At 38.4% G+C, this 22,793-nt stretch overlaps 1 protein-coding gene, 3 long non-coding RNA genes, 1 other non-coding gene and 1 pseudogene across 5 annotated transcripts; 4 read left to right on the top strand and 2 right to left on the bottom strand.

The window, feature by feature from the left end:
- Positions 1 to 1,140: 1,140 nt before the first annotated feature.
- Positions 1,141 to 5,445, bottom strand: LOC112494191. The gene is made up of 4 exons (XR_003059387.1): positions 5,346 to 5,445; positions 3,939 to 4,122; positions 2,707 to 2,801; positions 1,141 to 2,581 (listed from the first exon to the last, which is right to left on the bottom strand). It is a non-coding gene; the product is annotated as an uncharacterized LOC112494191 (long non-coding RNA).
- A 2,348-nt stretch (positions 5,446 to 7,793) lies between these two features.
- On the top strand, positions 7,794 to 11,903 carry LOC112494192. Its single transcript, XR_003059388.1, has 3 exons — positions 7,794 to 9,049; positions 9,310 to 9,477; positions 10,427 to 11,903. It is a non-coding gene; the product is annotated as an uncharacterized LOC112494192 (long non-coding RNA).
- Positions 11,904 to 16,357: 4,454 nt separating this feature from the next.
- LOC107266967 lies at positions 16,358 to 17,632 on the top strand. The gene is made up of 3 exons (XR_003059382.1): positions 16,358 to 16,590; positions 16,679 to 17,453; positions 17,506 to 17,632. It is a non-coding gene; the product is annotated as an uncharacterized LOC107266967 (long non-coding RNA).
- Positions 17,633 to 18,578: 946 nt separating this feature from the next.
- On the top strand, positions 18,579 to 21,249 carry LOC107266561 (annotated as a pseudogene).
- LOC107266562 (dipeptidyl peptidase 4-like) lies at positions 20,461 to 22,781 on the top strand. The gene is given in 6 exon segments (XM_025083821.1): positions 20,461 to 20,501; positions 20,588 to 20,731; positions 20,883 to 21,071; positions 21,073 to 21,187; positions 21,270 to 21,429; positions 21,432 to 22,781. Coding segments are annotated over 6 exon segments (828 nt in total). The 3' UTR covers positions 21,611 to 22,781.
- Positions 22,097 to 22,169, bottom strand: Trnar-ucu. Its single transcript has one exon. It is a non-coding gene; the product is annotated as a tRNA-Arg (tRNA).
- Positions 22,782 to 22,793: the final 12 nt, after the last annotated feature.

Raw genomic sequence — 22,793 nt, forward strand, 5'->3', positions numbered from 1 at the left:
AGCTGCGAATTTTACGAATTTTAATCGTCCAGCTGTGTAAATACATGAATACGATAGAAAACTAAAATCTCGTAATTAAAGATATTGCGCAATCAAATATTATATAATTTAAACCAACCAAATAAGTGTCGCTAATGAAAAAAAGTCAAACAAACTTACAAAGTGATATCGACCGTGTGAAATAATATTGCGAAAGTAATGTTTTTTAAATGTCTCAAGTTCACAAATCGATAATCGTTACGTGGCTTCCAATCTACTAATGAAGCAGATTTTCTTTTCGTATGCTTTAAGAGTCAAGTGACCAAAAGTCTATCAGGCCCGATCTGGACCTATGACAAACGATAAATGAAAGATCTAAAATCAAGTTGATTTGTTAATCAATACGAATATCAAGGTAGGTTCGAAAAGCCAAGATATCAATCCATATCGATACAATAAGCAATGTAGAGTAACGGAGACAAGCCATTAAGAATTTAAAAAAAGGAGACAATTCTACCAGACGGTCTAGTCTCGACGTCTCCGTAGATACAGTGATTTACGCAAAAAAAAAGTAAAACAGGAAGATACAAAACACGTCACAGATCCATCACCTCGCACGTCAGAGATCACGTCAGGATGATAATCTTACAGAAATGTTTTCCAGCACGTGAACACTACGTTAGGATGACACCGGGTCAAAGTCTGGAAGGTAACAACAAGATTATCGTTACAGCATAACTGACAAACAACGATATATATGCATGACGTATGGTACCTATACGTTATTGTAGAAATTGCTGCTAGAAAGAGTCATTGACGCCAGTCACTCTTTTGCCTCGTTTTAGAATTCTCTCGTTCTATTCTCTTGGAAGATAAGCAAAGATTCTTGTCCATAGTTCGTATCTGCTCGGTTCGTTTTAAGTGACTTTTGATTTATTCTGTAGCAAGACGTATACGAAGGATGATGATTTCTTGACATATGATAATGATCAAATTAATTAGTATGGGATCATTAGTAGAATGATCGATACGTGGGCGGATCAATGTGGTTTACGATGGCGTTTAGAAAAAAAAATCTAAAATGAATTTTTTTATCTTCGGCGTTCCCCCCCCCCCTCTCTCTCTCTCTTTCTCTAGCTCTCTATCATTGGCCTTCTTATTTCCTGTGCGGAGGCGCATAGTACGTTGTAAACTGCTGCAAGGACGAGTCCCCGGGCCATTTACTATTACTTGGTACTATCCTATATCTTTTTTCACTTCCCTTTTTCCTTTGTATTCTCTCGTACCCTGCGAAGTCATCGATCTGCTCAAGATCGGTATCGAAAGCTTTAACTGAAATTGCCTTCTCTTAACGTTCCTGCCAAACTATTCGCAGCAAGACTATAACTTTTTGAAAAGTTTGTTTTCGACGTTCGGGCAACAAGCAAGATTATTTTCTAAATTTAGATTATTTTGCTACGTCATTTTCTGGTTTTCAGCGAAATGCACGTAGAACTGTTTGTATCGCATAAAGAAAATTGAGAGAGAGACGGGATGAAGCGGAGGAAAATAATCTTTTTCAATATTACTTAAATAAATTTCAACTCGGTCGAATGTGTCTACGATGATTTGGCAGGCATGCAATTGTTTCGTGTTTCAATGAAAGGAACTTCTGCGGGAAAGACTGTACGAATAATTTCTATATATTTTTATACACAGACGATTTTAAGTATCCATGCGAAGCTGGCAGTTCCAGGGGGACTGGCTCTACGGCCCTGACCTTGAACCGATCTCGACTCCAGATTTTCTCACGCAACGAGAACAAGGAAGCGACCGGCACCGATTAAGGAAACTTAATGGAAACGAGAGAAAGCCTCGAGGGATTAAATCTTCCATGTAATCCATTATGGCGTAGTTCCATGCGCGTGCTCCTTTAATTCTTCTATATGACAGTACCTCGTTTCCGGAGAGAGATCGGTTTCCTGTTGAAATGGGAGCAATCTCGAGTAACCTAGCTACAACGCTCTCAGGATTCCATAAGCTAAATATTACAAAGAAAGGCTTTATTCTGTAATACTGATCTTCTTAAGACACCCGGTATTGCATCGTACCTCTATATTCACACCATAGCCTAATGGACCTATAGGATACATATAGCCTAAATACTTAGGTAGCTTTCATCATTACCATATTAGGCCAACCATCAGCACAATGGACGATCTACGCTCGATCACGTTTTGCTTACGTCGCCATAAAAAAAAAGGAGGAAGAAATTTATGAAAAACGTCATAAGAGGAAGTAGAATTGAAAAAGTGAGTCAGAAAAGATAAGCACACAAAAAGATAGGAATACACTTACGTTCCTTGTGATCCTTCACAACGATTAAAGGAGTAGAAATTATTTGCAATTCTTTGACTATGAATTCACCATCCAATTGCTTGTGAATAACATCGAAGACGTTACAGCATTCTTGAGAAGACCTTACCGTTCCGATGATTCATTATTGATTTTTATTTTTTTATTATGCTGCCTAATTTTTTTCATCTCAAGCAATCCCCGGTTATAACCATCGAATTGTGTAATAGTGAAAAATTCGTTTAGTCATACTATAACCATATCCAATCTAAAAATAAATAACAGGGGAACTCATGGTTGCTCAATACTTAGTACGACTTTGTATCTACGTCATTATCTTAATTTCCTGGATTGTTTTACCTTCCGCATCTTTGATAGCATGTATATACATACCTTATCCATTGACGTCATGAACCTCTAACCATGCATCACGAATAGCAAACCACACGGGTATGGTCCTAACCGTAGTACTCTTACGTCAGTCTTCTCTAGAAAAACAAATTTTCTACTTAATCTATTAACTACTACTAGGCAGTTGACCTATGACCCATAATACATGATACCCCAAGCAAATAAAGGGGCAGAGTTCACCATAGTGCGACAGCAAATACTTTGGAAATATCATTGCATAACAAAACCCATTGTACAGTGTTAGTTCCTAAGGAGAAAAAGTCTTATTGTTATCATTAAATCGTTATCACTGAATTAGTCATCAATTTACAATTGGCACTTCCGGTATGTCTCGTCTGATGAAAATTAGAGTTACGATACGAGTTCCTACTAATTTGGAAGATCCGCTAGGTCTTTCGCAACTGCTTGCGTCGGAGCATATGACTAATATGCGAAATACATCATGGCGGAATGCACGTTTGACGTCACTGTTAATCAAACCACGTGGCTTTTAATTGGTCGGAGCTATTATCAAGAACGGAAGCTCGTTGTTGCTGGCCATTATTCAATATTGAAATGAGAACGTGACGGAAGAGCAACAGTGCGATCTGGAATGAGATAGACCGTGTGCCCAGATACGTTATCGATAGGTCAATTCAATCGATTGGCATCGTCAGGGTCACTTCTCAGTGATAGGTCCTCATCCATAAATGTACATGATCATGAACACGATCAAAGCAGTAGCGATGCGATAATACATGGGACAAATACTCCGCTTTGTATTAATGAAATTCTGAGTTCTTAAAGTAGAACTGCCGGAACACGTTAGAATAATATTGGCAAATCATGAATTTCAAAGTGTAGCAAATAATTTAATTAAATGGAAGTTCGCTTATTGGAAATTCCTTATGCGCGCGCAGCTATCTCTACTTCGTCCCGGAAGTGGTCTATAAAAAGAATATCAAGCACCTACGTCCGGTATCACCACGGCACTTCAACCCTCGTCGTTTTTTTTTTATTATAGATCATACGGGTGAATTTCGAATTTTCTTGGAGGCTTTTTCTTCCCTTTCTTTATTTTTTTATTACGGACGAAAGAGAATATTCTTTGTAAGTTGCGGACGTCTATTACACCCCTAGGGGAATGACGTTCAATCTGATATCTTGAATATATCCAAATCGCAGGGGATGTCTGTGCGATTTACACATTGAAGGGGTCTACCCTCTATACTTACTCTCTTGCTCCACTGTTCTCCTGTGTATTCGAGAGGCACCCCTCTCGTTGCTATGGTAACCGACCATTGCGTCCCTGGCTCTGCGCTACCCTTTTAGCAAGGGTAGCTAGTTGTCTTCCCAATTAGTTTCCCTCTCGATCAGCCCTTTCTGTCAGGCGCCAACCATCAGCATTACGCATAGTACCTGTGCCGTGATTATGTGTATAAGCGACATAATATTTTAGGGTGGGTCCACAATGCACTGTCGCTACGTGAAACAGTTTAAGTTCTAAGACGAAACATTTATTTTTGTACAACTTATCCTCGCCACCATGTACGTATACGGCGTAACCGGATATGTCGGCTGACACCTAATCTAAGGAAAGAATGTCTATGCGTGACGAAGAGTACTTGTTTTCCGCTTCCACAAATTTTTCCCAAAAATAATGAAAAAAGTATTCTCTACTTAGGACGAATTCCATAACGCAACAATCGTGTATTTTTATCCGATAAATAATGTCCGATATTAATACATATCATAATACGTAACTTTTTCATTTTTATCGGTATAAAAACGGAAATACCAAATGTCGAACATACATGAGATAGGGCCACTTGTTTTTTTTTTTTGAATCAGTAGTATCAAATACAGTTTGATAACGTTCATGATTATATTACTTATGATTATTATCACAAAACAGAGATTATCTTAACAGAGATAACGTTTATCAATGCGAGTATCTCAGGGCTGTAAGAAAAAAGCAAGAAAATATATCCGATACCAATATCATATAATACCACCGATTACAATTGATCGATTCGATCATGAAATTGACGATAAAATCCCATCATAATTAATTCCGTGACAAAAACACTAAATCGGACCGATCATGCCCACTGTAATTGCATAACGAATCTTCATAACTTCATTCATCCTGATCTAACAAAAACCGCAATCTTATCACTGACAAACACAATGATAAAATAATTCGAAGCCACGATATGTCTTTTTTAAGAGTACAAAGTTATAATTATAAACTTGTTATGTTTTATTTCTTTTGAAACCTCCTATAAAAGTTGAAATTTTTTGCATACGTATATCACATGCGAACGCGGAAGGACCGGTTACGAGATTACAAGCGTCATGAAAAATTTCGACATTTCCAACGGATACTATGTGAGTCGTAACCGGTTAGTCAAAACAGCCGTTGATTATGTAATCCGGTAGAAGACTTGAGTAACCATAGAAAGTATTGGGTATCGATAAATCTCGGGATTTTCTAAAGAAGTCGTACAATTACATTTTTTTTCACCATAACTCAGTACTTCTTTATCCGTACCTTTCGGCACCTACTTTTCTAAACTGCACGGAAAATTACCCGAGCAAACCTACGAGAAAACAACGTCGTCTACAATAGACCGACTTACCAATCGCCGAGCGTTTGCTTCGCAAAGTTTCCATCACGGTAAAATACTCGTGCCAAGAATACACAGTGAGGATACACAGGAAGTAGTAAATCCATCATCGTGAAATCTCCGACAATCGTATCAATGTACGATACCCAGTTTCTTAACCTTATCTATCCCCACTACCCCGTCTATCCTAAAATGGAATAATACCGAGATAAAGCAAACAAACAATAATATAAATTTTCTCTACTACGCGCATATACCCGAGAACAATATCGATGCTCGAATATCCTCTGTTCAAGATCTTTCCATGACCATACGTATGTCACGTTGTCAGATTAATTTTTTTCTATCGATAAATATAGTATACACAATGCGTATCGAAGATTAAATAAATCTCCGATTAAAATCTTTTATCGGCTGTTTCAAGAGTCTCTTTCCAAGAACGAAAGATTATGAAATAGTAAATAGGTATATATTATATTGTATACAGGGTATATTAACATTCTGCTGGTGTAACGCTGATTTAAGAAGAAGACATGAACACGTGGTTCAGTGATAACGTATCAGACCCAGTTGACAGGTCTAGAGTCTGTGCCTATTATTTGCGACGGTCTTTTGTCTCCTTTCGTCGATTCCTCCGTCTTTCTCGTGACAACGATTGCTCTATCTGAATATACGTGTATTCTGGTCGATGACAAATGTAATTGACGCAAGAGAATCTTCCTACCTCCCTGCGAGAGATTAACTCACTTGATTCTTGACTCCTGAGCATCGAGCTACGTATAACCGGTGTCATCCAGAACTAATCGCTAAGGCAAATCGACAGGACAGCCAGTTTGCTCTGTGCCAGATGTGACGTTTCCAACATTGCAGTCACATTGCCATTGCGTGCTCGGTGGACGACAATTTACTTTGCACGACCTCCCTCGTGGTCAGAGCCAAGGCCAGGTTATTGGAGGCTTCATGGAATTCTCGATCTTTTATTGTGAAATACGTCAGACTTTCCCTTTGATAGACTTTCTTACAGTTAAATATCGAGGGACGATATAATCGATTCGAGTATACGATCGATATTTGGATATCGAAATAATTGTTCGTGTCGTCAATTTTAGTAATAATTATTTTGTACTTTTGAATGGGTCTGCAGTCGAGTGAATTTTCTTTTTGTGAAATTCATATCTTATCGTTATATTTGTTGGGTCAACTATGGTATCACGTGATAAACAGGTGGTCTGTGTTCTCGTCGTTACGTGCAATCAAATAATAGGAGTAGGATCGCTTGGTACACAGTATCAGTGGTGATTTTCCAAATCCACGACGAATCACCCGTTATACAGTATGCATGCATGCGCAAACGGGCGTGGAATGAAAAATTGATGATATATGGAATCGTGCGAGCAGACAGGAATCGCGCGACGTTACTAAACATATGCAAATGAACTGAACAGATTCGAAACGTGACTAAGAGCTGATAAATAATGAATGCTCAACGTTGTTTTTGCATTTCGCCTCTCATGCAAATTCGCCTTGTCAGTCTCTTTGTGAAACGTAACGCGACGGTATATCGACACATTGTCATTTTGCTCTTGCGACAGATAATCGGTAATTACATAGAAACAAAGCCGCAGGCATCGAGCGTTAAAAGTAAAATATTTATTTTCTTTTGGTTAAAATAAATATTTACCGATCCTAACTAAGTGACTGAAACTAAATATATTGCCTAACATATAACTGAAGCGAGTATATATTTTTTTAGATTTTTACTTTTTTCTCTCAACCAATTCCTATTGTACGGAAAAATGAGAAATTTTCTTTCCGCGCGTTCTCCAACTTCATCAGACTAGATAATACATCCTAATTAAAGATTCGTTTCCGGTATCCAGAAATCGGCCTCTGTTTCATCAAGGACTTTGTTGTATACCCGTTATACGTGCAACAATGTAATCCATTATAGCTCATTGCTCGAGATTTTAATATACAACCGCAACTGGCCTATAATACACGTTGAACTAATAACTCAACAAAAGGTTAGAATACACACCTACCGTCGGAAACAAGTACTACGGGGAGCGACTCTCGTGCCAGAATAGATTACGGTTCGCGATTAGAAAGCGCGTTGAAAGGGGACGCACAGTGAACACAGTGTTCATGAGTTCTGCAATGCACGAAGGTCGCTGTAGTTAACCGTGCTAAACCGTTTAATTTATCTTCAACTGTCCCAAAGGGTTCATCTACCTTAGAAAAACCTACTAATTTACGTTAACAGCCACGCATAGGTTAGGTCCCTCATTACAACCTTCATTACGGCCAGCTGCTCGTTACTCGAATAATAAATATGAATATTTTACTAAATCATATATTATACAGTGTGTTGACTCCTGCACAGTGAATATATGCAAAAACGTGTTAAGCTCGTATATATATATATATATATATATATATATATATATATATATATGTATATATCCCGTAATAATATATTCACTTTTCAGTCACCAAGCGAAACGAAGACGATACCATCTACGTGTGTATATATGCATATATTATAGATGCTACATGTTAAAACATAACACGTAACATAACCGTGTCAACAAAATGGTTAGAGTACTTCATAAAGAGTCTGAACGAGTGTAGTAATTTGCAAATGAGGATTAATGACATCTTCAGCATCCGACAAGATGGAGTTTTTCTATGTTATTGACGTGGACCGTCCCCAGTTCAAATTATCTACGCTTCTGTGGATGACAGTACTGTTCGTGACTTTGATGAAAACAAAAATTTGGGTCACGGTCAAGAAAAAAAAAAAGTGGAAAAAATTGAATATTTTTCAATAGGAAGGATACGAGGACAGTTACTCGTTCGGCATGAGCACTTTCCTATACCACGATCATGCTTACTTCGCATATTGGAGTCATTGTTCAAGCCTATGTCTAAATAGCTACTAAGGTTTGGTCCGTGATGGTTTTAAACAACAGATTAGGAGGTTTTCGATGAAACAACAGTACTGTGTAATCATAACGAAAAGCGTTGGATCTTTTTCTTCACTTCATGTCCCTGACAAAATTTGATGTACCTATTCAGTTGGCTAGCCTGAAGCAAATGTGCACAGGCTGCGAGTACATGCGTATACGCTGTATGATATCTGGCAATGAGGACGATAACCAAGAAATAATAGTCCCTCTGTGGGTGTTGTACAATGGGTTTTCGCGTACTTTAAAGCCAGATAGTCACGTTACGTACAGCATAAAGTGTATGCATATAGTAGAAGCTGGCGCCACGGCGAGACGCCTGCGTTGACTGCGCCAATATGTATCTCTGTAATATACGAGTTTGAATAGGGTTAAAAAGCCTTTGGAATCGTTTCTTTGCCGTGCCGTCCTGTATCTACTAACCTGTTATACTAGCCCTTGGAGAGCATTGCCTTTTATGCGTAGTTCAAGTATTACGCTTGGACATGTAATGGCGGCTATTGCTGTATTTGAACAAGTGTAACGCGGATCAGCTGTCAGACTGGGAAGGGTCCTGGTGAGTTGGTCAAAAATATCTAAGCGGTGACGAGTGGACCATCTATTAAATTCATGAGGCTGCGTGCGCCTGTCGTTAATCGAGATATAATACGGTGGATGCGTCATGTTAATTGTGAAGGAGTGTAAAAGTGGGAAATTTTTCTTGAAAATTTTAGTCGATGAACTAGCATCGTTAGTGGGAACAACTAGGAGGTAAGCCATTGGTCGAAAGAGTAATTAACGAAATTTGTTATGGGCAAAAAATGTATGCGCTACCGAAATATCTAGATTTACAGTTAATATAAAGAGTATATAATTCTAATGATTTCCGGAATGAGTCATATTTATGAAATTTCAATTAAATTAACTCCAATCACGTGCTGCTGGCTAACTAGGATAATCATACGAGAATCGTTCCAAGAATCGTCACAGCAACTCGTCGATTAAAGCTTAACGAATACGTGTCATTGTAGGTCCGCCAACAAGACAATTTTACAGATGATTATACACAGAGATTGTTAGAGATGGAAACTTCGCGAACTACCGCCATTAGCGCGGTGCACGGATACGTTAAATTTTCATCCCGCGAAGAAGATTCCAAGATGTCCTTCGGTCACGCGACATCACGTAACCAGTTTCAGGTACGAAGATTTATCATTTCGAAAGTGACGCTTGTTTATAATCAGCTAAAGCCATCAGGTTGTCATACTAGGACAGGACCTGATGATGGTATCAGGAACATATAGAAATTATAGGGAACTGCAGTCGACGACGAAATAAAATGTGTAGCCCAGGGGCCATCTGCTTATGACGCTCAATATAAAAGAGTCCCTCACATTTTACTTGTTGATGCACGATTCGCGGCATGTTAAAATCTGCACATAGAAACCATATGGTCCGGGTTACTAGTACTGGTTTCAATGCTTTTGCTATGGTTACGTACTTTCACTCCAGGTACCTGGATGGTCCGAATGACGTCATCGCGTCTGATACTTTCGTATAAAATATTAAGTTACCGTCCTGGTACTCGTTAATACAAGTACACCGCCATGTCGAGTATTAACTTACATCCAGAGAAACTGTACAAAACAGGCATGTAGATTGTCACGCGGTTCGAATCTACCTTTTTCGCTTGTACCTGTGATACATGTACCAGATACTCTACGTATGATTAGTGTTCCTTATGTTTTGTTAGACAACGTGTGCAAGAACCACGTGAAGTCATTGTTGACGATAACGGTAATGTTAAGATTAACAGAAAAACTTATTGAATTCTCAACAGTGTCATCTGTTTCACTGGCTTACTTACGTCAGTAGGTGTTTATATTATCTGAGTATTACTGTACACATATCGTGATACTGTTATTACTGCAAATTACTATGTGTATATAGTCATATTGCTGTTCTATGCTACAATGCAAAACTATAGTAGAATTGCTATTATGTTTTATATTATATTGTACGAATATTATATATACATATATAGTCGAAGAATATTCTCCAGTGTTCGTATATATATATGTATACAGAGATATAAGAGAAGGCAAGGCAAGAAGATCTTCGTCTACGCTTCCTCACTTTCCAATCTAGGTTTCAGTTCTGTCGACTATTTCTGGAACGAGGCTAAAGAGAGGCGAGTGCAATAGCGTCGGAGCGGCCACCCACCGTACCAATAAAACTCCAAGAGCCATGACGTTCCTAAAGTGATCGTTGATTGCACGCACCAGCAGTCAACGGATAGATACAAGTCGTTCTTTTGGAGATACTTTAAGATGAAATAAGAGAGAGAGAAAAAAGTTGTTGCCAACCTATCCAATATCCCAACCATTGTTAAACAGGTTTGGCATATTGGCTTTGGAGGTTTGGCTATGATGTCAGTCCATCTTGACACCCGAGAGCCACGTGGGCGAGCCCACAGGTAACACTAGGACTATTTTTGATTCGTTTTACAAGATTCGAAAATCAAAGGTTGGTAAGGTAACAAATGATCAAGACTCTAGCGGGATTCGAACCGGCGACCTTTGGATTTGAAAGCCTGATCTACGAGTCCGGCACGCTATCCACTGAGCCAGACATCTTGATTTAGAGTTTTACTTTTTTGACTTCAAATGAATTGTACGGTACCGATTTAAAAAAAATAAGTTAAGCAGTAATTCAAATCGATTAAAGAAGCGTAACACGAGAAATTACTTCTGTGACGTTACGCAAATCCGTAATTGATTAATTAACCATAAAAAATAACTGGTCGACATTCTATGCCGCTAAGAAACGTAATCGAATAACTCTGACGTAAATGTTCTTAGAAATCTTCCTCGTAATGAAAGAAGTAATTTGAATTAATTTGCTTCACGGTACATTGATTACTCTAGTACGATATATCTTTTCTTTGGAGTCACTGAAAATCAGCTGGATCAGACTCGTGCCTCTTACAATTTTAGAGTATGAAAACAAAGACATAACCTAACCTAACATGATCCAACTAAATATATCGAGCGACGCTTAACTCTACCTTCTTTTTCATACACGTAAACATTTATGCCTAATCGTGTAAACCAATTACACTTTAAATCGTTTATCCCGAAAAGAAATCATCAGGATTTCCGAAAAACTTGAATTTATAACTGCTGGGAAAAGATACGTAATAAATATAGACTTGGCAGCCACACAAAAATATCTAAAACAGTCATAACAATCGCGCAAGATCAAAGAACAAGAAAGTCCCAATCCTTCCCTAGATATCACAGATAGGAATGCACTCCTTGCATGTAAGATCACAAAATAAAGAATTTCTGTGGTACGTCTGAGTGCTCAAAAGCGTAAGATATACAGGCGGCTCCACAATCGGCGGTTAGTGGGCTGCAGTATCAATTTCAGAATGCCTCCAGACTGGTCTGAGGATCGATAAGAAAATAGTATCTTATTGATCATATCTTTTCATACACTAATAACAGCACTGTCCTACGTACACATAAATACGTTTATACCGATATATACATACGTAGATAACCTATAGTAAAAAGAAAACGAAAATTGTTATAAAATTGTTTGCGACCCGGCACGTATCAAGGCACCCAATATTATCATCTGTTGATTAGCAGTTTGAATGATTGTCGTTGCTAAAAAAAGAAAGAATTGTCGTATCATACAAGATAATACAATAAACGAATAAAATAGTCCGTCACGAATGTTATGTATAATCCTGACAAAATACCAATTTAAAAAAAACAGCAAGAGCGAGAAGATCAACGGGTGACGGTAGACGCACAATCAGCGCGTCTCGCACAAATATTTACCAGAGGATTGATAGCGCCTTTATTGACAGCAGTTCGTCCAGAGAAGCTGAGAGCCTGGAAAAATAACTGACAGACAAAGCAAATTCAATTTCCCTGATTATTTCTCATTGCCCGTCTATTTTTCGACGTTCATTCTTTCTCGCGTATATCTCTGACCTCTTTAATAATTTTTTTATCAATTGTACTGGAATTGCACGAGAAACTCTTTAACGATGCTCTGATCAAAAGTAAATGTCTTGTATCACTTTATTACAGTGATTCAATTTTTAACTTAATGCTCGATCATCATTCCCATCATTGTTATTCAGAATCTCTTAGAGAAATGCTCCGTACTCTATACCAGTAGCGTCCATAAGAGAGAACAGTGCTGAAAATGTATCCGTGCCAGGGACGTGCCGCGTTTCAAAACGGCCCCGTCCTATAGATACTCGTCTATTCCCTTGAGTCCGTTTAACGGCATGTTTATTTTAACACGGCCGGACATTAATCAGCCACGCTTGTTCGTGGTTCCTTTGCAGATAGACGAGCGAGTCTCTCGATAATGGAACATTTCCTGTCGCTGATACTTTAAATAAAGTCCAAACAACATCTAGTCTAACTCTTGTACAAGCTACAATCGAATAATACGATTTACTAAAATTTTAATTGCATAAACAAAAACAAATGGTTCAAACAGTTATTATATCTATAGTCAATTACGATCTGTCTCAGATGTTGACACAAGTTATTTCACGTGTCCCAGTAATAAAAACACGAGTATTTAACCTGCACGAAATATGACTGTCCTTTCGTTGGTATACGGTCTCTTAGATGAGACTGGAATAACAATTTCAACCACGTGTTAGCGTCGTGGGACGACGCGACGTGATGATCATGATGAGAGTAAAACTCGTTTGTATTTCCATTGGTTGAATTTCTTGCTGGTATAGATCCTTTTCCTTTTCACCTTATATCATCGCAGACTAACAGTGTATACGAAGAGTCGCGGTCGTGAGGTGGCTTGGCTTTCCGGAAGTTACGTAAGCCAGACTTAGTTATACCTATTGGATAAATTTGCGCAGGGATGTATCTATACATAGAAAAAGACAGGCCATATGACGTGAAATGATAAAATATACAGAAGTTACATGTAAATATATATAAGAATTTACAAAAAAAATTCTTAGAATTTTATCAAAAGCTTCTCGGAAGGTCCTTGTTTATTAAGCATCGTGACGCTACTGGAAATGCGAAATTAGTCAGAGCCATGGAACTGGAACGAGATTATTGTGCGCCTGCCGAGTGTCGCTAAGGCAATTCCGCAATTGCGTCATTTCTGGTGCACGTGCAGTTTTATGACGAGCGCGTGCACCCGTGAATTTCTCAATAGAAAAATATATATATTGGCAGAGAGCTAGAAATGGAAAAAGATAACTCCAGGAAAGCAGTATCGATTAGATTGCGCTGAACTGACATATAGTAATCGATTTCAAAGATGACCTAAGAATTTTAGTCAATGACGAATCCGAATGACCAATTGCGATTTTGGCTTACATTGCGTGCTACGAGAGTGACCTGTGACAAGTCACACCATACTGATCACGCTATACAGAATTCTTATGAATATGCGTTCGTTACACGTGGCTATTATACATACGGCTGTTTACACGCTGTCGATTTATAAAATTTACGTGAGACCGCTCACGCGCATGTAAATCAAAAATAAATTTTGTCCGGTCGTTTCTGATCTACATCACGTACGCCACTGGTCACCAGTTGCAAAAATCATTATCAACCAGGAAAAGATCGCTTGACCTGTCTGAATCACAGATTATGGATTTGCCATACTCGTATTTTTGTTCCTTCTTCGACAAGTCGTATTCGATATCCGATCATGAGATTCTCGTGTTTACCAAGAATTCGGAAGAGACTTTACCGTGACTCATATACCTCCATGACGAAGATCCGCGCAATAGCGAGACGCCTCTGAGGAGTTCAGGTTTTTGCTTTTACTAAACTCTATGCTTGTAAAAGCACACGAAACTTCGAGCGTGACTCATACTGGGTAGCACGTGCTCTAGCAATATATATGAACCACCTAAAGAAACGTACAAGCAAACACTATTACTTTGATAGGTAGGAAAGTTTATGAAATTTAATTGTCAATGAACAGGTCTTCATTACATACTTAGAATTTTCCGTATTAAATTATTTACATACTGTGTATATGTATATATTGCGATTGCGTAACACGGATTGGCACGATTCTCCAAATCAGTCCTTAAATAATCCTTCTGACTCCATTTTGGCAGGTGACCTAATAGAAAATTCATATCTTGCATAAAGAAGGATTTCCATGTTCTTGAGAATAGCTGCGAATCTTCAATTACAGCGTAACTACGTACGTTCCTCTTGAAGACTAAGCTGTCCCATGTTACACGTTGCGAACCAGTATGCACGTGCCTACTGTGCATTGACGAGGGTCCTCGAAAGTTCTCGAAAGCGGCCCAAAAGGGATCATTAATAATGAATGAACCCAAGTCCGATTAATCAGAAGTACACGTGCCGTGAATTAAAACCTATACACACGTTGGATTGGTAACGTGACGACTCTACGTCACGATAGGAATTATTGGGGTAGCGTGGCCTCGTTGGAATGTCTCTTTTTTTTTGGTACACTGTTTTGCCCGGGAGGAAACACGTGCCCTGGAAGGTCACGGGACTGTGAAGAGAAATTATTAATTGACGCCCTTAAGTAATATTTAACTTTGACTTCTTTCACAGACGCTTCTGACTAGCCAGGAAGTGTAGCGGGTTGTAAGGGATTTTTATACGCTGTAATGCGATACTGTATGTATTTTCTTTGTTAACTTTTCTTCTTATCCGCCATCTTGGCAACCCTTTTTATGGCGTAGAACCTTTGTAAGGATTCTGATATCTTGATACGGCAATGCGACCGTGTGAACGAGGTCTTAGTTTCCATGTGCTGCGATAGAATTGAAGGCTGAGGTCGTTATATGTTAATTCTGTCATATAAGCGTCACCGAGACCTCCTGTCGTGTTTCGTTAGGAAGAGAAATTAGCATAGAGCACAGTCGGAAGTTTATGCAAATGTGGAGGCTCGATTTGACTGTGTGACTTATTGCACGGGTGGGATATTTTTAGGGAAGGGATAATTGTAACTTATTGATAGGTCATGATAGCTAAGAGTTTTGCGTGACGACGGAAATTTTTCATCTTGGCGTATGGAATTTCTAGGAGCTGCGTATGACATTAGATCTAATTATTGTTCAGACTCCCGTCGACGCTGCCGCCCCTAATAAATTCCTGGTGCTTGATATCGAATAAATTTACTACGGCGCCTAATCGACTCGACTACGTCGACCCCCTTGTGCAATCATTATGCAAACTGAGAGACGGCTGATAAAAAGGCGACGTTTTGTTTTATGAAGTTCTAAAGTGTCTTGTAAATTTGCACTTTGGTACACGTGCGACAGTCTGATAGAAAAGAGAGATTGCGCGTTTATAAATAAAAGGATAAGCAAAAATTATAAATGGATGAAACTGTAATGTACTGATAACATTCTATTCAGAAATTATTGCTATTTTGATGTCTGATAAAAGTTTTTTTTTTACTAATACTCAATTTGTTTAGTTCTCATTACGATGTATTATTTTAACTCGCAGGTGATGGCTGATGAATATTTTAATTACGACCTGGATTGTCATTTTATTTTAATATTTTTTAATTTTAATCCCAGACCCCATATGTATGATAATTTATCGATATTTCAGCTTCTTTTTTTTTTGTAGTGATAACGTCAACCACCCGTGAAATGTAAGAATCTATGATCTTGACCTGAGTAAATGTATAAGGATTAAGAAATATTTTTATTGTTCCATTTTATTAGACGTAAACCACTAGAGGGGTTCGGTTCGATAACCTTCCATTGACGCAACTAGTTTATCATGTTTACTGAGTATAATGGGGATTGGGTCAGAGACAAGAAGCGGGATATGATAGTATAAGAATATAGCGATAACATTATTTTCTCTGAATAAAAATTCTATTAATTTCAACGTTGTTATCAATCGCAAAAAAAATGTGCTTGAGTCATCGAAATTGTTTTCCACCTTAACGATCAAGGAAAATCTTCGTAACTATCAAGGACGGAATTCAAATCTCTCTCATAGTGTTATTCCATGATGCGCTACGGTGGCGCTGTAGTCTACAAAGTGACATAAACACGAACTATATCTCTGCTTGAGTCTTCCAACGTGTCGCTACGTGGACAGCCAGAATTTCCCGGCAAAATGTCAACTGATGGCAGCCCGCCAATATATATTTCTAAGAACGAACGATAGAAAAATCTGTAAATTCTTACTAAACGACTGAAGTGATCTCTTTCTCAGTTCGTATATTCCATATTTCCGTGACAGGTCTCCTGAGGTGACAGTGTCTGCAACCATATTCCTGGAAACGTAAGCGGGAATTTGTTATACCACGAAATACTGTGCTAATGTATAATTTTAATCTGAACACTCAACAGAAAAAAATATATTTCAACAGTGTTAATTAAAAATCAAGACTGTCTCTCAAGTCTAAACCGAATAGCAAATGACGTCCATGACCTAACTGTCAATGATGCCTATTTGACAGGCGTTACATCACGACTCCTGTCACTTGTCCAATGCCTGAGTATGTAAACCTCGAATAGCCTTATATATATTTATTCGAAGTGTTACTACCAGTCAGCTGATGTAGATACGTAAATAAGACATACCGTGCTAAACCTGTTAGATGCTTCGTATAATCGGCAGCCATACTTTCCCTGAGGCTTTTCCATGCTGATGAACACCGGTGCTGACAGTTACATTTAAATAATTCTCGAACGGGTCAGACGGCAAGTCAATTCTACGTATAACCTCGAAGGAACCATGCATTCCTTTACAAAAAAACAAAGTTTGAGGTTAGGAGTGTGACGAAGTGAACCTATAAGCCGTAAGGCGACGAGAGTAAGTCGCCAGGCAGTCTGGGAGGTTTCGAGGCCTGAACAGTCCTCAAAGAAATAATGACGTATTGGACTATGTCCAAACCAGACACGAACCTAAGTGACCTAATATATCTCGCAACTAAGACTCCTAAGAAAGAAAGAATCCAGGATGTAGCACAACGACTCTCATTAAAAGATTGGCAAATTGATTTACAGAAAGTGTTGGACGTGGATTACACAAGCTGATGTAAAAGTGACAAATAAAAGGAGTACAAAAGTAAAAGTCCTTTCTCCAGTTTTCTATTAATAATTTACCTAAGGAAAAAATACGTGCACTATCCGAAGCGTGAGGTGAGTTTAAAAGTTTTACCGTGCCTATGGTCATGTACGAATGTGTTTACAGTTGCAACGGCCAAAATTGATTAAAATTCATATCAATCACCACTACTGACGTTATGCAGACATTTTTTTCTTTAATATCTTCAACAATACGAATACTGATACAAATTTTTATGGCTTACTGTACTTTTCGTACTTTATCCAATTTTTGACAGATATCTGTTTACCGTCTAATGGACGTGACTGTACGTGCTGAGAGATATGAACAAATCCGTTTGACTTTTGCTAGGTAACGTGGCCACGGCTTTTGTTTTCATTCGTATACAAGTTTTTTTTCTTTGCAGGCTGCAAATAAATTTTTCTCTTTACGGAGGGAGAGAGTGACGAAAAAATTGGCAAAGAGAGAGTGCACGCTGTGAGTGTGAATACGACAAAGGAAGATGTAGAGGTTGCTTGACTCTTCTTGGAAAATATATCAGGGTTCAGAGACCCTATGTAACCACATAAAAAGAGTAAAACAACCAGTAGACCCGCCCTCTTGGTAATACAATAATAATAATGCTCGCTAAGAGGGAGACAAAAGGTACGCCATTATTGGGCTTTGATGATTCCGCGCGGATTTCAAAAGTCGTAAAGAGAACTACATCTAATTATAGTTGCGTCTATTTCACAGCGTTGCAGGGCCCACGTATATTTTCGTAACGCGTAAAAAGAGGCCGACTTAAGAAAAAAGATGCTTACTAGCGTCTCTATACCGAGTGGTTAAAGTGAGACACTTCTTGGTAAAAAATAAATAGAGTTTCATCCCTTTCTTCTCTCGCTGGTATAGCCATCACTTTCCTTTTTCTTCTCTACAAATAAATGTATTCCCACCGAAACATTACCGGTTGGCGCGGATAAAACGCTACTTATAATCACTTCTACTATCGTTAGAGATATTTTTCTCGGAATAAATTGTTGTTTGAATGCTTACGGAATAGGTGATATAATAAAATTGGACCATGACGTCATCAACGCTCAGGGCCAACTAGGAAGAATCGAGACAACTCCCGAAAACGAACGAACTGGCACGAAGCTTTCTCAATTAATAGAGGTTGCAAATCATTCGAGATTACAAAAGTTGATAACCTATTCTCTATGGGGTAAAAAGTTCAGATTTTTCCTTAAAAGTTCTTTCTAATTTATTACTTTCATTTTAGCGACACCCGTCGTTCATTTCGTTAAGAACTTTTGACTCACCGAAAAAACCGTCAAGATTCGAAAACTGAAACTTTCACCTTACGTTCATAGAGAAAAATAAATTTTCGTTTAAATTTTTTTTTCCCCTGAATTTGAAACCCTTCTGGTACGCCTACGCCAAAAACTTCACGGGTGCTTCGAACTTTATCAATTAATTTTATCACCCACGGGGATTTTATTTTAGACTCTTATCACCATTAATCTGTATCTGACGATTTGGCACAAATCATCTAAAGTTACAAGTGACAGAAAAACAAGAAATTGTCAAAACATTGATACACCGAAAGAAAACATGGAATCGTTATCACTTTAAGAAGCAGCTAATTATTAAGCATATTTTAATGAAAAATTCAGATATTTATAAGGATTGCATACAAAACTTTTATATAGAAGTTTGAGTAGTTCTATAGTTAAACAAAAATTATCTTTTACAGGAATGTCTTCTGGGTAGACGCCAAGGAACAAGGAGAATTATTTTTGCAATTAGAAGGACGACTTGGTCGTCATGAACGTAAAAACCAGAAAAATCTACCTCGCCTTAAGGACGTATCACATTCGAGAATGCTTAGTCCAGAATCTTAGGATATCGCCTGATAAATCTTACGTGTGATCCCCTGGGATTCGTATCAGCGTTATTCAGAAGATCCTGAGTAAACTTAAGAGTTTTCAAGTGATTAACATTGCTCAGTGTTTCCTGAATTGATTATTTTTATTTTTATCTCGTTCTTTTTTGTAGCTCGGACGAAGAGGAGGATCCACCACGTGGTTATGATCGTATTTCTTATTCCGCATCCTCTGCTCGTAATGACAGTGATTATCCCAAAGGTTATGACGTAAATGCCGAGTCCAGGTATCATGCATGCTGGTACAAAAATTCAGCATCCTTGAATAAAACTAGGATCATTGCCAGATAAAATCTCACACGGGTTATTGATTTGTATTTAATTGGCGATGATACGAGTGGGAGGTATATCATCGACGATGATGATGATGATGATCAATATAATTATACCTTTTACCTCACACATTTTAATTGAAGAGAGATTATTCCATTTCTGCAACGTGCCCAAGCCATGAGACTTACTGGGGTAATGATATGAATTGATAAAATGATTGACGTTGTCCTTTACAAGAAATCCGGAAACGTTACGCCGTATTCTCCAATAAATATGTAACACAATGGTCGGCCACGTGGAGCAAACTTTACAGTCTCTTTTAATGACAAGAAGTATCCGTCCAGACTCAAGAGATCCAAGATGGCTTTTGAGGAAACGGATGCTGAAAATAATTGGGCTGATAGCCATCTACACGTAGAACACACTGGACATTCCTATTGTCAAAATAAAGCTTCAGACCGTATCTCTGCTGCCTATACAGTAGAGACTATTCTGACAATCGCATGGTAGTGTATAGTTCTCACAGTCCAGACAAAAAGATACTTTTCTCCCAGTGCAGCACGAGGCTTCTTGATAGAGCCCGCATACGGTAAATTAAAATATAAAACAGCAGACTATTATTTCATTACACTTATATTCATTTCTTATACGTAGAATCCATACAGTTGGACGAGACACCATGAATTCTTCATCTTTTCATCTAACAAGACAAGAGTAGACAGCATATAAGCATATGGAGCATATGGAAACATTTAATATGGCTGTATCAACTAGTCATGAGCTCTCTTAGGACAACATCTATCGTCATTTCCCAGCCGAAAATAGTTACGCGCCATTGCTGAGCAGCCATTATTACGTGAGGAGAATTCGGAAGGTTCGCAAAGATGATCATAATCAAAGGTTTTCTTATTTCCGGGCTGCACCCGTCAGGAACGTGTCCAGATGGTAAAACAGAAAAATCTTGTATTGCCTTAATGCACATTTGAAATGAAAAACATACTCTTGCTTCAGATGTTTTTACAACATAAAAATTACATATCTGCCAATGAGGAATGCGCCAATGGAACCTGCAGAATGTCTCACATGTTCAGATGGAAATGAGGAGTCACTGAGTGAGGGTGGCTTGCAGATGAGTCAGCCAGGTCGAAGACCCCGGTGTGTCTGGTCACAGGTGGAAATGTCTTACCTTGCAGACTGCTATATTTTAACATGCAAGTAAATCCGCTATAAAACGCCCACTACAGAAGGTTAATAATTTCATTCTCAATTTCATTCCGTTTAGTAGTCCCAAGGTGCCCTGAACCGCTATCCTGAATGCAAGGACGAACGTGGTCTCGGAGGATTTACATGAAAACGAGGGTTTAAGAGCGTGGGACGCTCGTAAGAAAAAGCTACAAGTATACGAGTACCAGGTTGACTTTAAACAAGGATTTCTGGCAAGCGTTAGATTTCATATCCTGAGGGAATGGCGTTCTAACGTTTGGGAATGTCCCAGAATATAAACTTCTTGGGCAGATCGATGAAACGCCTGAAAGAAAACTTGTGAATGTCGAATAAAAAGTATCATGGCTATGGTATTTGGTTACTGAACAATACTTTGTAGTTCATCAAGTAAATTTCACGTATCTGCAATACCAATGTAATAAAAAGATTTGAATCTGTTGTGTTGAAAATCGTTTCATCCACTTCTCAGGTAGATATAAGAGGCAGTGGATTTCAATGTACGAACATATCGAGTACAATTAAAGATCGATTAGGCGCGCTTGAGATTGAGAATGAGATAATAATCGTTAAATATGTGACTGATAATGTTAAGTGTATTAACGAACGGGAAGTCAGCGTCTTCGGAAAGGGTAAGGCGGATACACTGAGCTCAATATTATGGCAATGGATCGTTGGAATGTTTTTCAATGTTGCGCAGCGATATCGTCTATTGTTTCCTGGGAAGACTATTCCTATGTTTTGCTAAGGCATGTACATGCCACTGATACGTGTTGTCCATTAACAACAGATAGAACATTTTCGAAAAAGTGAATAATATCGAATAGTCGTATGATTAATTCCAATAATAGATTTTAGGTGGTTATATGACGAAAATAAAAGGACGCTATCTCAGTGTAAATTTACAATTAGCTTAACGTATCTCTGGTCTCACGAAAAAATACTTCGTCATATACTGCGATACGACTGATCATATGGTACCGCGTTATAAAGTGAATCATTTTTTTATTGCGAGCAAAGAATCATTTATAGATATCATCAATACGTGGATCAGATTCATATATTGTATGATTATCGTGTACATCTTTATGGAAATATGTATCAGTACTTTAGCCATTGCATCGCGAGTGCGCGGGCATTTGAGAAGGAAATCGATGATAAGCGGGGAAGTGTATTGCTCAGTGAATACTTTAGTTACTGATATCTTTGTTTTAGGAATAAAATTATAAAGAAATGTAGGTTATTATATATATATTTAATAGAAATATAAGACAAAAATAATAGCTAATGCTCTTTTGACATCCCTGGTGGGGATCGAACCCACGACCTTTGGATTAGAAGTCCAACGCGCTATCCTCTGCGCCACAGGGACTTGAAAATGTTTGGTGCCATCTACAGTATAACAGAGATTATAGGTATTTTTAGCAAGATGGCGCCACTGTACTGACGCTGTGCTGCTTGCTCAGTAGCGTAGAGAGAAGATGAGTACACTTGCACTTTAAATTTCACCAGGAATACATTCAGATATTAGTTTCTACACAGATCAAGGCTTTTGATAGTTATAACGTTGTATTTAGAGTACCTTGAAATGTCTACAACGACATAACCGTATTACCTAATTTAAAAATCATCCTATACATGTAATTCGAAAAGCTAGCGTAGTAACTCTGAATTTCAGGGTCCCGTAATATCTACGTCCCTGGTGCAGAATTCACGTAGTCAACACAAAAACGGGTTCCGTAGAAACCGCGTAAGAAAACGCTGGTAAATCGAAGTGCGTCGTCCCGAGGGCGTCTCGCAGGGGGTTATAACGAACGCGAGATAAAGGATGGGCTAAGGATTGCGTTATCAGTAAGAAAGACCTGAGGGTCGTGAAAAGTGCCGAGGCCAGGAGACAAAAGGTGCAACGAGAAGGCAGCTCCTCGTCCAGTGGGACAACAAGGAGAGTAGTGTCTGGCTCGGGAAACATGGCGGCTCCAGAACATATGACAATGGA

The sequence above is a fragment of the Cephus cinctus genome, unplaced genomic scaffold (genome assembly GCF_000341935.2).
Source record: "Cephus cinctus unplaced genomic scaffold, Ccin1 Ccin1_scaffold0330, whole genome shotgun sequence".
Taxonomy (NCBI): Eukaryota; Metazoa; Arthropoda; class Insecta; order Hymenoptera; family Cephidae; genus Cephus; species Cephus cinctus.